General features: G+C 41.2%; 1 protein-coding gene across 1 annotated transcript in view; it reads left to right on the plus strand.

Annotated features, from left to right (window-relative positions):
• Positions 1-1,198: 1,198 nt before the first annotated feature.
• LOC145408401 (uncharacterized) overlaps positions 1,199-15,230 on the plus strand; it is an 81,918-nt gene continuing 67,886 nt past the window's right edge. Inside the window, exons 1-3 of the mRNA XM_080279128.1 lie at positions 1,199-2,156; positions 2,796-4,600; positions 10,219-10,424. Coding sequence (XP_080135254.1) covers positions 1,199-2,156; positions 2,796-4,600; positions 10,219-10,424 — 2,969 coding nt within the window. The remainder of the gene's footprint in view (positions 2,157-2,795; positions 4,601-10,218; positions 10,425-15,230) is intronic.

Below are 15,230 nucleotides of genomic sequence, written 5' to 3' on the forward strand. Positions count from 1 at the left end.
AAATAGAACCCAAGCTATCAGAAACCATGTAGAACCCAGGAATGAAACCCAGACTAGAACCCAAGTTATTAGAAGTCATATAGAAGCCCTCAAGCCCTCGACAGAACCCCAAAATGAACCCCAAGGAACCCAAGCTGAGGAAACCCAAATAAAACCCGGAAATCAGACCCAGAATTTTGAACCCTTAGCCTTATATAATAAAACTGGTGCGGGAAGGGTTCAGTTGGGTTCTAGGAGTTGCTGTGATACCCACCACAATAATTGCTACCACAACTACCAACATTCAGAGTCCAAGAGGGGCCTGTCTACCTACCACAACTACCAACATTTGCCTTCTGAAAAGGCGAAATGCACCTACCACCACTACCAACATTTGCCCTCTGAAAATGCCAATAAGTCCACCAACCACCACTACCAACATCGCAGTTCAAAGAATGTTGGTTGTTTGTACCACAACTACCAACATTTAACCTCAGGAAAGGCCAAATGTTTCTACCACGATTACCAACATCCGAGCCTGAGAGAGAAAGATTCCTACCACAACTACCAACATTTGAAGTCAGAAAATACCAAACCTACCAACCACAACTACCAACATTTATCAGAAACTACCAAATCCAGGGAGGGTATCTACCAAAATTCACCCCTGAGCTACCACAACTACCAACATCGCCAACCACTGAGGTACCACAACTACCAACATCGGGAGAGCCCCAGTGTACCAGCCTACCACCATCGCCAGAGACCCAGCTGCCACAATTACCACCACCCTCACTGCAGCAGCAACCACAACTACTACAATCACTCGAGCAACCACCACAGCTACCACCAACCTCAGTCAACCACCAGCCACAACAGTCCTCAGTCTACCAGCTACCACAACAACCACAATCAGTCCAGCAACAACAACCACCACCAGCCACAATCCACGAACAACCACCACAGCTACCACCATCACTCCTCTGACCAAAATAACCAAAACTCTCAATCCACCTCTATCAGCAACCACCACCCCAACAACCACAACTACCACCACCCCAGCAACCACAACTACCACACCTACCCCCCTGCCGCCAAATCACCGCTGTCTCAACCTGGCCTGAAGATAAGAAGCAGAGTGAGAGACAGACATAGATTTGCTCTTTATCTCTTATCATCGCTTGAGAGAGACGCCAGAGTGAGTCACAGAGCACCTGATATGGGTACTGAAGTAGGTGGTCCTGAAATGGGCACTGAAATAGGGAGTTCTGAAATGGATACTCGTGATAAAGTTCTTGAAGTGGGTGTAGCTGCCAAATTGAGTGTAGCTGAAATAGGTAGTCCTGATATGGGTACTGAAATAGGTAGTCCTGATATGGGTACTGAAATAGGCAGTCCTGATATGGGTACTGAAATAGGTAGTCCTGATGTGGGTACTGAAATAGGCAGTCCTGATATGGGTACTGAAATAGGCAGTCCTGATATGGGTACTGAAATAGGTAGTCCTGAAATGGGTACTCATGATACAGTTCCTGAAATGGGTATAGGTGCTAAATTGAGTGCAGCTGAAATGGGGACTGAAATTGGTGCTCCAGAAGTCAGTCAGGAAATGGGTTCTGCTAAATTAGATGAAGCTGAAATAGGCACTTCAAAATTGGGCACTCCTGAAATGCATGCTGAATCTGATACCCTGGAAATGGGTCCAGAAATAGTAGCTGAAAATATTGAAATGGGTCGTCCTAAATTGGGCTCTGCTGAAGTACACATTACGAAATTGGTCACAGCTGAAGTAGGTGCTGAAATGGAGATCAGGGGTGAAATTGGTGCTAAAATGGATACCAAAGCTGAAATGGGTCCCTGTACTCCTGAAATGAACATAACTGAAATAGGGATCTCTGAAAGTAGTATCCCTGAAATAGGTACAAAGAAAATGTGTAGGCCTGTCTCTGAAGTTATCTCTGAAACTGACTCTGCTGAAATGGGATCTGAAATAGGGTCTCCTGAAATGGACAGTGAATTGGAGGATGTCTTGGAGCTAACTGATTCTGAAATGGGCTTTGATATCGACATGGAAATAGGCTTGACTGAAATTGGTCTCTTGGAATTGGATGGCTGTGAAATTGGCAGTGATTTTGATACCAAATTGGCTTCTGAAATGGTTGTTGGCTGCAGTGAAGGTTGTGGTAGTGTTGGTAGCAGTGGGAATTGTGGTAGGAATGGTGCCAGTGGTAGGAATGTTGGTAGTTGTAATGAAGATGTTGGTAGCAGTGGGAATTGTGGTAGGAATGGTGCCAGTGGTAGGAATGTTGGTAGTTGTAATGAAGATGTTGGTAGCAGTGGGAATTGTGGTAGGAATGGTGCCAGTGGTAGGAATGTTGGTAGTTGTAATGAAGATGTTGGTAGCAGTGGGAATTGTGGTAGGAATGGTGCCAGTGGTAGGAATGTTGGTAGTTGTAATGAAGATGTTGGTAGCAGTGGGAATTGTGGTAGGAATGGTGCCAATGAAAGGAATGTTGGTAATGATAGTGAAGATGTTGGTAGCAGTGAGAATTGTGTTAGGAACTGTATTAATGAAAGAAATATTGGTAGCTGCAGTAGAGATTATGGTAGGAACAGTGCTTTTGACAGCAATAACGGTTGTTTCACGAAAGATTTTGGTAGGGAAGTGACTGGTTTGGTTGGTATGAATAACGATGGTGGTAGGTGGGACGGAAATGTTGGTAGGTGTGGTGAGAATTGTGGTAGTAGCGGTGAGGGTGGTGGTAGTAATGTTGGTAGGAGCAGTGAAAGTTGTCGCTACCCTGTTGATGCTAAAGATTGTGGTAGTAGTAAGGAAGAGTTGAGTGGCAGTGAAAGCAGTGACGATGCTGGTAGCGGGGATAGTGATAGCAGCAGTGACAGTTGTGGTAGCGACAGTGAAGATGGTGGTAGGAATTGTGGTGGTAGTGGTAGCAGCAGCAGCGAAGATGGTGAAAGGAACGGTGAAGAATATAGTGCCAGCAGTGAAAGTGGTAGTGCCAAGAGTGATGATGGTGGCAGTGACGAAGAAGCTAGCAGTGACACCCTCGATGCTGGCCTAAAACTGAGTACACATGTCAGCAGTGAAGTGAGAGGCAACGATGAAATGAGCAGTGAAAGTCTACCCAACGGTGAAATCAGCAGTGAAGTACTTAGTGACTCGCTTAGCACTGATGAAACGCTACGGGTGAGCGAGAATGGGGTTGGAGAAGCAACGAGCAGTGAAAGTTCTAGTAACAGTGAAATGGGAAGCAGTGAAAACCAAAGTGACTCGCTGAACAGTGATGACAGTACGTGTGAGGGTCGAAACATGAATGGAATAGTTGGAGGTGAAATACTAAGCTGCAGTGAGATTCTGAGCGGCAGTGAGATGTGCAACAGTGAAGTGATGAGTAGCAGTGACTTGTACATCAATGAACATGATGGTGATTCTGTGAACACTGAAGGGAGGATGCGCAGCAGTGAAAATGGTATTGGGAAAGTAGCAGGCAGTGAAAATTGGAGCAGCAGCAGTGAATCAGGCAGTGAAGAGGAGAGTGGGTGTTTGTGGGTGGCATCCAGTGGCTTTGGTGGTGCGGGTGTGGTCAGGAACGCCATCATAGTCCCAACAGTGAAGGCAGTGAATGTACCCGGCAGTGAAACCAACCCAACAGTGAACAGCAGTGCCTTAAAGTTAAATAGCACTGCCCCCTATGTATATCCCAGTCCCTTGAGAGACAAATATGATAAAGATATTGGCGCCTGCGGTGAAATTGGCTCAAAATCACCGCTACAGCCATCCCATTTTACCCATTACACCCAAAACAGTGCCTTGGGAAATAAGTTGAACGGACATAGCAGTGAAATGGGCATGAGCACCGAAGCAGTGTCTGAATTGGAATATAAAGGAGAAAGTGAGGTTAATAGGGACATTGAAATGGGTAGGGGCCTGAAAGCAGTGTCTGCATGGGCGAAAAATGGGAGCAGTGAAATAGGTGGAGAGATAGACACTGAAATAGATGATGAGAGAAGCACTAAAATAGGTGGAGAGGGAAACAGTGTAATTGGAGGTGGAAGCAGTGAAATAGGAAAGAGAAGCGATGACATGGGAGAGAAAACGAGCGAAGCGAGAGGAGAGAGAAACAGTGAAATTGGTGGAGAGGAAAACAGTGAATTGGATGGAGATGGGAACAGCGAAATAGGTAAAAACAGCAGTGAAATACCCCCCATCGTTAGGCAAGGTACCTTCATTGTTGACAGAAGCTCAGACGCCCACACCCACCCACAATTAGACGAAACCCGCCCACCCCGCCCACAGAACCTCCCACTACACCCACAGGACCTGTATACACGCCCAGATCCCCCGCCCACACGCCCAAAACAGGCTTCTCTACGCCCGAAACAGCCCATTTCACGCCCAAAGCAGCCATCGTTAAAACCTGAGGATTTATATGTTCGTTTAGACGCACGAACCCGCCTACAACCCACGTCTACTCAGCTACAACCTCCAAAGATCAATTTACAACCTCCAAACGCCAACTTACAAGCTCCAAACGCCAATGTACAAGCTTCAGAGAGCCATTTACAACGTCCATCCGGCCACTTACAACCTCCATCTTCTCAGGTATAACTCCCAACGCCCATTTACAACCTTATTTACAAATCCAGTCATATACAACCTCCGCCTACCCATTTACAACCTCCGCCTACCCATTTACAGCCTCCATCTACCCATTTACAGCCTCCATCTACCCATTTACAATCCCAGATCACCCAAACCAACCCTCAGTCTCTCAAGGAAGCAAGGAGTACAGTATAATGAACACCACAGTTTCTTATCACCTCCCCCTCCCACATCCTGCCCACACCCACATTCCACCCATTTACCTCGCCACCCACGTCCCACCTATGTACCTCCACACCCACATCTCGCTCACACCTACACCCACATTCCACCCGTCTACCTCCACACCTACATCCACATCCCACCCATTCACCTTCCCACCCGCATCCCACCTGTCTACCTCCACACCAACACCCACATCCCACCCTTCAACCTCCACACCTACACCCACATCCCACCCGTCAACCTCCACACCTACACCCACATTCCACCCGTCTGCCGCCACACTCACATCCCATATATCTCCTCCACACCCACACCCAGCCGCCTACACAAGGATGGTGGGTGTGTGGGGGAGGGTGGGACAGTGAAAGATGGGTTGGTGTGGGTGGAATGTTGTAAAAAAATGAATAAAAAAGAAAGACAAAGATATAAAAAATTACGAGATGTGGAATAATATTAAACAGGCATTGATATAGGTTACGAAAGCTGGGCACCTCGTTTCCGAAAATCCTTAATGAGAGGCTGACGGACAACTTTGGCCCTAGAGATTTTACATATGTGAAAATCGTTAGTGTTGATACTGACTTCATGTACTGATTTAATATGTGTGTGTGTGTGTGTGTGTGTGTGTGTGTGTGAGAGAGAGAGAGAGAAGGGGGGGGATGCTGAATAAGAAAGAGCTGTTTGTTGCTGTCGACTCTAACCTGTTCTCTCTCTCTCTCTCTCTCTCTCTCTCTCTGCTCGTGCGTGTGTGTGTGCCTTGTATACATTAATTCCCAATGTTTATGTCTGTACGTATGAGTTATGTATGTACAGGTGTGTATCATTTTTCACCTATATAATTAATCAGCCTTTCGTTACCTGTCACGTAAACTACCTCTTGACTAATTGAATTAACACCTGTTTGAAAAGACTTGAGAATATGGGTGTAACAGCTAATGAAAAGTTAGATTTGGCCAAGTTAGGGAGGATTAGGTTAGGATAGGATTGGGTTAGTATGGAATAGGACACGATAGGTGAGATTAGGATGGGTTGGGTAGGGTTGGGTAGCGTAGGTGAAAGAAGAGTAAAATTAGGGGAGTAAGGCAAAGTGATCTTAAGTTAATTAGGGTTGAGACTGAGGTTAGGATAGGTTAAGGTAAGTATGTTAATCTAGGTTAATATTCTCACCCCTACCTTCCTAACCCCTAACCTCCACCTTTTACCCACCCTCATCCCTTCTGCTTCACCCCGACCTTCACCTTTCTATATAAGCTGTACTCTCATTCATTTGCCGACTCTTTCCTTCCTTCACTTTCCTTCCTTCCATCCATCCTTCATTTCTTCCTCCGTGTCTCTTACTCCTTTCGTGTTTCCTTCCCTCTGCTTCACCCTGTCCACGTTTCTATATTAGCTGTACTCTCCTTCATTTGTTCCATCCTTCAGTTTCCTTCACTTGCCTTCCACCCTTCCTTCATTTGTCCCTCTCTCTTTCCTACTTCTTCCCTATTTCCTTCCCACCTCTCTACTTCATCCAGTCCTTCAGTTTTCTACATTAGCGGTCTTGTCCTTCATCTTTTGACTCTCTCTCTCTCTCTCTCTCTCTCTCTCTCTCTCTCTCAGTGAAGAGGATCTATTTTGATCATTTGTACAGCAGCTGCGAAGAGAAAAAGGTGGAGAGAGACGAAGGGAGGGAAGAGGGAGATTGGAAGAGGATTGAGAGAGGGGGGAGAATGAGAAAAAGAAGTTGATAAACACGAATGGATGAATGGAGAGAGAGAGAGAGAGAGAGAGAGAGAGAGAGAATCATCACCCCTTAAGGAATTCACAGTATATATATATTAATAGTGTCGGAATGTCCAGGTGTTCACTAGTATATATATATAGATGGAGTGTCAGGCTTTGAGAGAGAGAGAGAGAGAGAGAGAGAGAGAGAGAGAGAGAGAGAGAGAGATAGTCTAAATAAAAGGAAAGCTGCAAATAAATGAGCAGTTGTATAAATAAATGTAATGAAGAAAATAATAAAATATAAATTACGTGAGAAAGAGTGGAGGAGGTAGGTTAACTGTTGAGAGAGAGAGAGAGAGAGAGAATCATTCCTGGCCCATCCTGAATAACTGATAACACAGAACAATGGACGTTGCTGATTGTTTGTTCATACCTCTCTCTCTCTCTCTATCTCTCTCTCCCTACTTCCCTCCCTTCCCACCTCCTTTTTTCTATCGCAGCTCAGTAAAATACCGTGATTGATTATTAGTATTAGTATTATTTTTTTATTATAGGTTACATTCACATACTTCTGCACCATCCTGTAGACTGTGGGATGAACGACTAGAATAGTTGTAAATCATCCTGTGATAAATAACCTCAGAAATAATGCTCATTGGTTTTTTGTTTTACATGTACCATTTTCTTTCTTCCCCGTCCTTCCGTTTTTCTTTCCCTTCCTTCTTTCCTTTGTTGTTTTCCTTCCTTCCTTCCTTCTTTCCTTCCCGTTTGGTTTTCCTTCCTTCAGTCAGTCCCTTCCCATCCCCCCCATTTCCTCATTAACCTGTCTCGCCTCCCTTTCATCTCACGTGCTTCTCAACTCTTTAAGTCTCTCTCTCTCTCTCTCTCTCTCTCTCTCTCTCTCTCTCTCTCTCTCTCTCTCTCTCTCTCTCTCTCTCTCTCTCTCACACACACACACACACACACACCTTCCATCTTTCCCTTCTTTGCAATTTTCTTAAACGTCTATAATTAGAAAGTAAGTTTTTTCTACTAATAACCTGCATTTGGGTCTGTATGGTCTGTGTATCTCTAATTCGTTGTAACTCCCCCAACACCCCTTCTCTCCCTCTTCCCTCTCCTTCCCTCCCTCTTCCCTCTCCTTCCCTCCCCCCTTTGATAACATTGCCAACAACAGTGTCACGGAAATCCAGTTGACAAACAGACCGTGTGAGGTGAATTACCGACGTATTATACTGACAGATCACCGTAATTTATTCATAATTAATATTTCCCGTCAGTATATTAGTGGGTTATGCGATGTTTGAAGTTGGCATTATGAAACGGAATGTAGCAAAGTGTACCGCCATATGTAAAATTGTGCATAGCGAATATTTCCTTTGAAGTGAGTTGGTAATTTTAAACAGTAGTAAGGTTACGGTATATTTTTATCTTGTGTGTACTCAGTTTTAATTCCCGTTACATTTATTTACCTTTCTCTGTGATGTGGAAAAAGTTCTATTTTGCCCTAAGGATTGGCAGAGTTTACCGAAGCCACAGTACCGGCGTGAAATATTTGAAATTGTGTAAGTTCAGAAAGTATTAATGTAAGTTGGTGTGTAGTTACGGGAAAAAAGATGAAACGTTTAAATTAGGAAGAGATATGCACATTTGAGTGTATGGTACTTGCAGTTTCTCTTGTGGATTTCTTCGAGTGTATATTTATGTATCTATATCGACCTATAGTTACTTATAAGTCGATAAGACATCCATCTATTTCTCTGACACATATATTTCATAAAATGTTGATAAATGGCACAATACTTGAGATAATGTATACTCAAGCCACTGCCAGCAACTAAAAAGGGCACTCGGCGCATGTGCAGTGAGCGGGATGGGCACTGCTGCATACGACGCCGGTCACACCGGAATTAAGCCTCCCTTCCCCCCGTCTTCCCTCTCCCTCTCTCTGTGGCATTGCTTTTTATCTCACACCTCCTTCCGGCATCTTTCTCTCCTTCCGTTTTTTTGCCTCCCTTCCTCCACCTTCCCTCCGGGGGCCCCTTCACATTCCAGCTTGTTTACCTTCTCTCCACGCCTCCTCCTCCTCCGTGTAAACGTCTTCACAATGCAGCTTTTTAAAAACCTTCTCTCCCTCATTATCCTTATTTCCAACCTGTTTATTCCTCCTCCTCTTCCTCCTCGTGTTAACGGGTAAGTAGCCACCTAGATAACACTAAATATATTCATACGATATATATTTGACCAAGGAATCACCATACCAGGTTATGCATGTTTCAGCCGCTTCCTCTCCCCCACTATTTTCAACTAGGAGACTAAGTCGAAATCAACACATTCCTCCCCAACAGCAGTCAGAAACCTAAATAATACCCAGAAATAATAAAAATGTGTATTGTACTTTGAATTTTCTTTTAGAACTTAAATTCACAGTCACAATGAAGCTGTCTCAGTTTTGTCATTAATAAATTGTGAAAGTATGTTTCATTTGGTATATTTTACTTTACACCAAATGTGGATTTTTAAAAATTTTTATTTTGTCCATTATATTTTCTGATGGGGCAGGGATTCAAAATTTTGGTGTTATTTTGGAATTAAACCCAACTAATGGGGGCTGAAAATACCGTGTTTACCATTTACCATAATATCAGTTTTAAGCAGTTTCTCTTCTCTTTACATCCATTACAAATATACTTTTTAGTACTTAATAAATAAAGGCGAGGGGGGGAGATTGTCTGGCTCATAGCTCGTGCATTATCACATCAATGTTAAAGCTTGGGTTAGGATGGTTAGGTTAGGTTAGGTTAGGATGGTTAGGTTAGGTTAGGTTAGTTCAGTTAATTTTAACAAAGATGCAATAAAAGACGGAGATTGGATCTGGAAAGTCTCACCCCATTTTCCTGTTTACTTGTTGCTGTGCGTAAAAATCACTTGTGACATGCATATGGAAGAGTGAGTGCTTAGAATTGCTGATGTTCAGTACAGTAATGAGTACGTGTATATTCAGTGTCTTTTAATTGGGTGTAATTCCAAAATTTTCCCCCATTTTACCCAAGATCATAACAGTGGTGAGTGATTCCTTCTTGTACCGCACCAAAACACCCACCTTATAGCCATATTTCTTTCATTTATAGCATAATCAATCTACTTTAATCTCCAACACTTTTTAGGATAAGACTTTACTCACCAACACATTCTTAATACTTTTCAAAACTTTATTTTTTACTGTCACACTTCACTCTCCAACATTTACTTTCCTCATGCTTCTTAGTTTACATTCTAGGAATTTAAGACAGCTTACTTTTGTATATTGCATAAAGACTTCAGATTCAAAGCAAAAAACATAGCCAGATAACAATAAAATGTGACAAATAGATCAGAAGCAAAATAGCAGTGTATTAGAAATCGTAAGACAAAATGCAACACAGACAATAAAGGAAAAATTGGAGAAACAATACATAGAAAATCAAAGAAGAAGAAAAAAAAAATTGACTAAGAGACAATCAAAGAAAAAAATGTGTAAGAAAAAGAAGGCGAATGAAAATGTCAGAGAAAAAGTGTAACATAAGAAAGTCAAGCAGATCAGAGAAAAAAATATAATATTATAAGTCAAGTAAACATGCAAATCGGAGAAGGAAGAAAAATAATACAGTAATCGTAAAAAAGCCTCATTCACATCCGATATTTCTCAGGGTCAGCGCGGGGGGAGTGGAGGCAACAGCACGGGCAGCAAACGAGGGTCAACTACCATCAGCAACAGCAGTGGGGGCAGTAATGATGAGGCCAGCAAGAGCAAACAGCAGCGGGAGGAGACACAGCACCGAAGCAGGGCTGCCAAGATCACTCTGAAGGACGACGGCACTCGGAAGTCGTCTGTACTTACAACTCCTGCTAGCAGGTAGGGTTATGGGTTTTGTACTGTAATAAAGGGGTGTTCTCATTTTGTTACATACAGCAGTGAGGAAGGGTAGTCAGAATCACTGAAGGACACTGCCACTGTACAGGGTCATCATTGGTGCTAACTGCTCCTGCAAGCAGGTAGGTTTGGTATAGTATTCATAATCTTTCTTGAGCCTGGGTTGTGTATAAGATCATTTAACAAGCAGCAGTGAGTGAGGGCCTATAAGGTTACTGATGAACAACACAACTACATAAGGAACTCATTCATTCTTACCACCATGGCCATCAGGTTTATGTAACTTTGTTTTTTAAGCTGCTATCATACAGTATATAGTATATACAGTAGTTGAATACCACCAAAGATAGAATGACTCAAACTGTGCAGTGTCTCATCACAGGTAGATTATCAAGCTATTGTTGTGTCACACAGAGATAAAGGGAACTGGATAACATCAGTTTGGCCAAGTGGTGAATATTGCTGAGATTAATGTGTGTGGTACCATTGATGTCTGTTTTTTTTTCGTGCATTCTACCACCCTTGTGGCTGCCTGAAATTTTCAGGGAGTTCTACTAAACCTCCATAAATTCTTAGCAGCCTTTTAAAGGCTGGCTCATAAGGTATCTTATATGGAGTGTTGTAAATATCTGGAATTTTGTGGCATTCCATTATTAGTATTGGCCATCCTGTGTTAAAAATCATAGCAGCACTCCTTAAGGTATGTGTGTAGAAGACTGGCTGTTAGAGTACAGTATTATGTTGTGTGGGATAAGTATTCAGAATTCATTTTTTATTGTGATTAACACTTAGTATGATATTTTAACTAGAATTATTTTGCAAAGTTTAAGATAGACATCATAGTGAAAATGTAATGAGCTATTCCACTAACCTTGTGTGAAGATATATATGGTATTTTTTATATATACTGTATTTTGCCTAACAGCACTTCATTCATTAGTGGGAAGTAAGGTGGTGGTGATAATGAGAACAAGAATGAGGAGTGTGATGATGAAGTTAATGAGGAGGAGGAGGATTATGATGATAAAGACCTTTCATAATGAAGTACCATAGATTAGGAGTACAGTGTTAACCAGTAACGTATTTCATAAATAAAGAAGTACTTTCATTTTAAAAACAAGTACAGTGTTAACCAGTAACTTCAGTAGCAGTCATAAGGAACTACTGTACAGTAAAATGTTTAATGAGGCAAGTGTAGGAGGTTAGTACTTGGGGCACTGGAGGGCTTCACGCCACCCCTTGTGTCTGTTGCTGCCGTCTGGGGGTTATTTTTACATTGGCAAAGGTTGTGACTCACTTAGCTTGACTTTTTATTAAGGCACCTTCAGTGTCGTAACTATCTTGGCATCACAGATAGTATTCTAATAATCTTTAAAGCTTGTCTTGAAAAGGGAGAGGGGGAGTACTGTGCAGTATTTGAAGGAGGATGTTACAGTACTGTGCTTTTTACTAAGGCACATGTTTATCTCCTTAGTGTCTTAATCAAACACCACATCCTACAAAATATTCTTTTAATATTTGTGAAGTGTGATCTGAAAGAAAACAGTTGTTACTTAACCCCAGTCTGCCCGGCTGATCAGAACTATCAGCCACAGGTAAGCAGCTTCCCCCATGGGTTTGTCCCGTAAGTTTCTTACACTGCTGTGTTCTTCTCATAGTTTGACGTGTGCTGTACAGTACACCATTATGTGGTTTATGTTGTGTTGGCCAAATATTACATATTTCCTTCACAGATATGATGTATATTTATTCTTGCTACCATACAGAATATTTTAACCAATGTAGAAGAGACTTCATAGTGCAGGAGTTAGGTTCAGCCTGAGAGCTGTTTCAGCTAAATATAGTGTTGTCTTCTAGCATTAATTAGAAAAAGCTAGGAAGATTGTGATAATTGTGAAGGAGTTAAATGGTGCAGCAGGCAGTATTCCAAGGTTGTAAAGGGTTGAGAACAAACCACATGTCTGGGTTATCAGGTTGCAGGTAGAGAGGGTGAGGTTACACTTCTGTTTAGTGTCTCAGTTTAGGTTCATGAGAAGTGAGGTTTGTGCTTATTCTGTTGTGGGTCTTTGTTGTGTTGCTTCTCATCCTTCAGATGTGAGTAATGTATTGTGCATTTCATTTTTGCTAATGGGAGGTTGTTTTGCTTTGTGTGAACCTTGGTACCAAGATATTAGCACACTTAATGTTTTGGCAGAGAATTTAGAGGTTTGTGTTAATTCCAGCATTTGATCAGAGACTATTTTCAACTCAAAAATTCTCCCTGCGGCCAGTATAGAGAAAATCAGAAACAATCGCGAATTCTAAGAGGAAGGTGAATAAAGTGAGGTATGGTACTGTGTGATGTTAGTGACCATTATCATGGATATCCTACTAGTAAATAGGATGGGTACCACAATTTATGATAATTTTAATACAGAATAACTTTTAATAGGAAATTAAGAGTGGAAGAATAAAGTGAAGGAGAATGTGAGAGAGAGGAAGAGGAAATGACTTGTGACAGAAGAAGTTGGAGTTGTTTTTGTTAGTCATCCTGGATTATAGACAGCTGGTAGAAGGCAGCTAGAAAAGTAGACAAAAGTGATTACAGATTTGACGCATAAATGATGAGGTGTAGTTAGATATAATACATTTTATATTTAACTATTTCTGGATCCTGACCCAGTTTATATCTTAGGTGGGAGATTAAAGCAGGCACAGTATTAAGATTTGGTGGTTGAGGAGGAGGAGGAAGTGCATGGTGATGATGATGATGATAGTAGTGGTGGTAATGGTAATTATGATGGTTGTGATAATGAGGAGGAGGAGGTGTATGGTGATATTGTCGGTGGTGGTAGTGGTGGTAACACTGATGATGAACAAGTAACTTCAAACCCTTAAGTATTTACCAGTATTTTATGTGACCCAGAATTTTTATGCATTGTTGAGGGACACAAGACTTTACCTAATCCAATTTGTTTAAGCCAAGAAGATGCCAACAGAAGATACTGCTGTCTAGCATTGGTCCATGTACAGTACAAAAGTATGGATAGGATACTAGTTATTCCAGTAGTTTTAAAGTAGGTATATAATTTTAGGTGAGAGTATATGTGCCTTAAGAGTAGGATTTAGTTTGTATGGGACAATGAGATTTAAAGAATAGGGTAGGAAGAGAGAGAGAGAGGAGAGGGGTTGCCAGCAGCCAGATATTGCTGTTAGATATACTGTTACAGCTATTTATAGTTTAAATTTAGATGCATGGTGTTAATATAGTTATAGGGTAGAATAGATCTAGTTTAAGGATGGTATTTAGTTTGGATAGTCTAGGATGAACTTTTAAAGGATAGGAAGAGAGCGGGAGGAGAGAAAGGTTGCCAGATATTGCTAATAGATGTAGTGCTATAGCTATTTCTCAATGTTTGATTTTGGTATACAGTATTCATTTATTTTTTGATGATGGTGAATATTAGTTAGGGATATTATTTAGTTTGCATAGGGCAGAATGAGCTTGTAAAGGATAGGAATTAATAGAGGGGGAGGAGGGGTTGCCAGATAATAATTATTGGAGTCAGTTAGGGTGCAGACAGTGGTGTGTGTGAAAGGGAGGTGCTGTCATGGGTAAGGAAAGAGGTATTAGAGGTTTGAGAGTGTGCTTCCTGTATTCTTTGTGGAATAATCATCATTTGAGTTTGTATAGGGTGCATTTTTGTTTGTTAGTCATTGTCATCATCATTTGAATCGTTGCACCATCAACATCATCATTGTCATCAGTGTACAGTATTTGTATTGCTGCAGTATATATATATATATATACTGTATATATATATATATATATATATATATATATATATATATGTGTGTGTGTGTGTGTGTGTGTGTAAATTTAAAGTGAGTGTGTGTGTGTAAATTTAAAGTGACTACTGGTATAGTTAACTTTGCATGGGATTGGGTCAGCAGTTAAGAGGATAGTTAGCAGACACCAGTATTGGGGTCAGTGTTGTGGTGATGTAGACTGTGTGTGTGTGTGTGTGTGTGTGTGTAAAAAAGGATGGTGGTGTGGGTAAGGCTACTACACCTCTTGGTTGGAGGGATTTGGGGTATGGTTTTGTTCATTTTTGCTGTTTTTTTAAATTTGATACTAATATCATCAAGGATGTATTTTTGTGTTTATTTATTGCAGAACAGTACTGCATATTAATCATCATCATCATCCCAGCTTCACTTTATTATTTAATGAGGTGGATAGGATCCAGAAACTTTTGTAGTTAGACATAAAACTTGAACTGTCAGCATTGCTTAGTGAAATACATCACTTCATCATCATCATCATCACCAACCCATCCCAACTTCCCACTGGTAAAGGGAGTCGGTAGAAACCAAAAGTAATTCATGGTAGATGTAATGGAGCTGTGAACCTACAACCCAATGAAATAGCACATACACCCACTCATTAATTTGTTCATTATCATCATCATCATCATCATAACATTATGTACAAAGGCAGATTTTTATATTTCTTAATTAGTCAGAATTTCACCATTGAACTTATTTATTGTGTATTTTAAACTTGGTTGTTTCCATATACTTTGTAATTATTAATAATACCTGTATATATATTTTTTTCGTTTGACAAAGTTATACTGAGTCATTTAGAGCATTCTCAGTTCCATTTACAGTACCTGGTACTTCCTAATTAGAATGTCTATTTGTTGATTCATTTATACCTTGTCTTTCAGAATTTGCATAATTCCATGTACTGTGCTTCCTGATTGATTAGAATTTTTTAATATATCGCAGTAACTAATTTATCCT

Source organism: Coenobita brevimanus, chromosome 77 (assembly GCF_032717465.1).
Source record: "Coenobita brevimanus isolate Jiangsu-jjx chromosome 77, ASM3271746v2, whole genome shotgun sequence".
NCBI classification, from domain to species: Eukaryota; Metazoa; Arthropoda; class Malacostraca; order Decapoda; family Coenobitidae; genus Coenobita; species Coenobita brevimanus.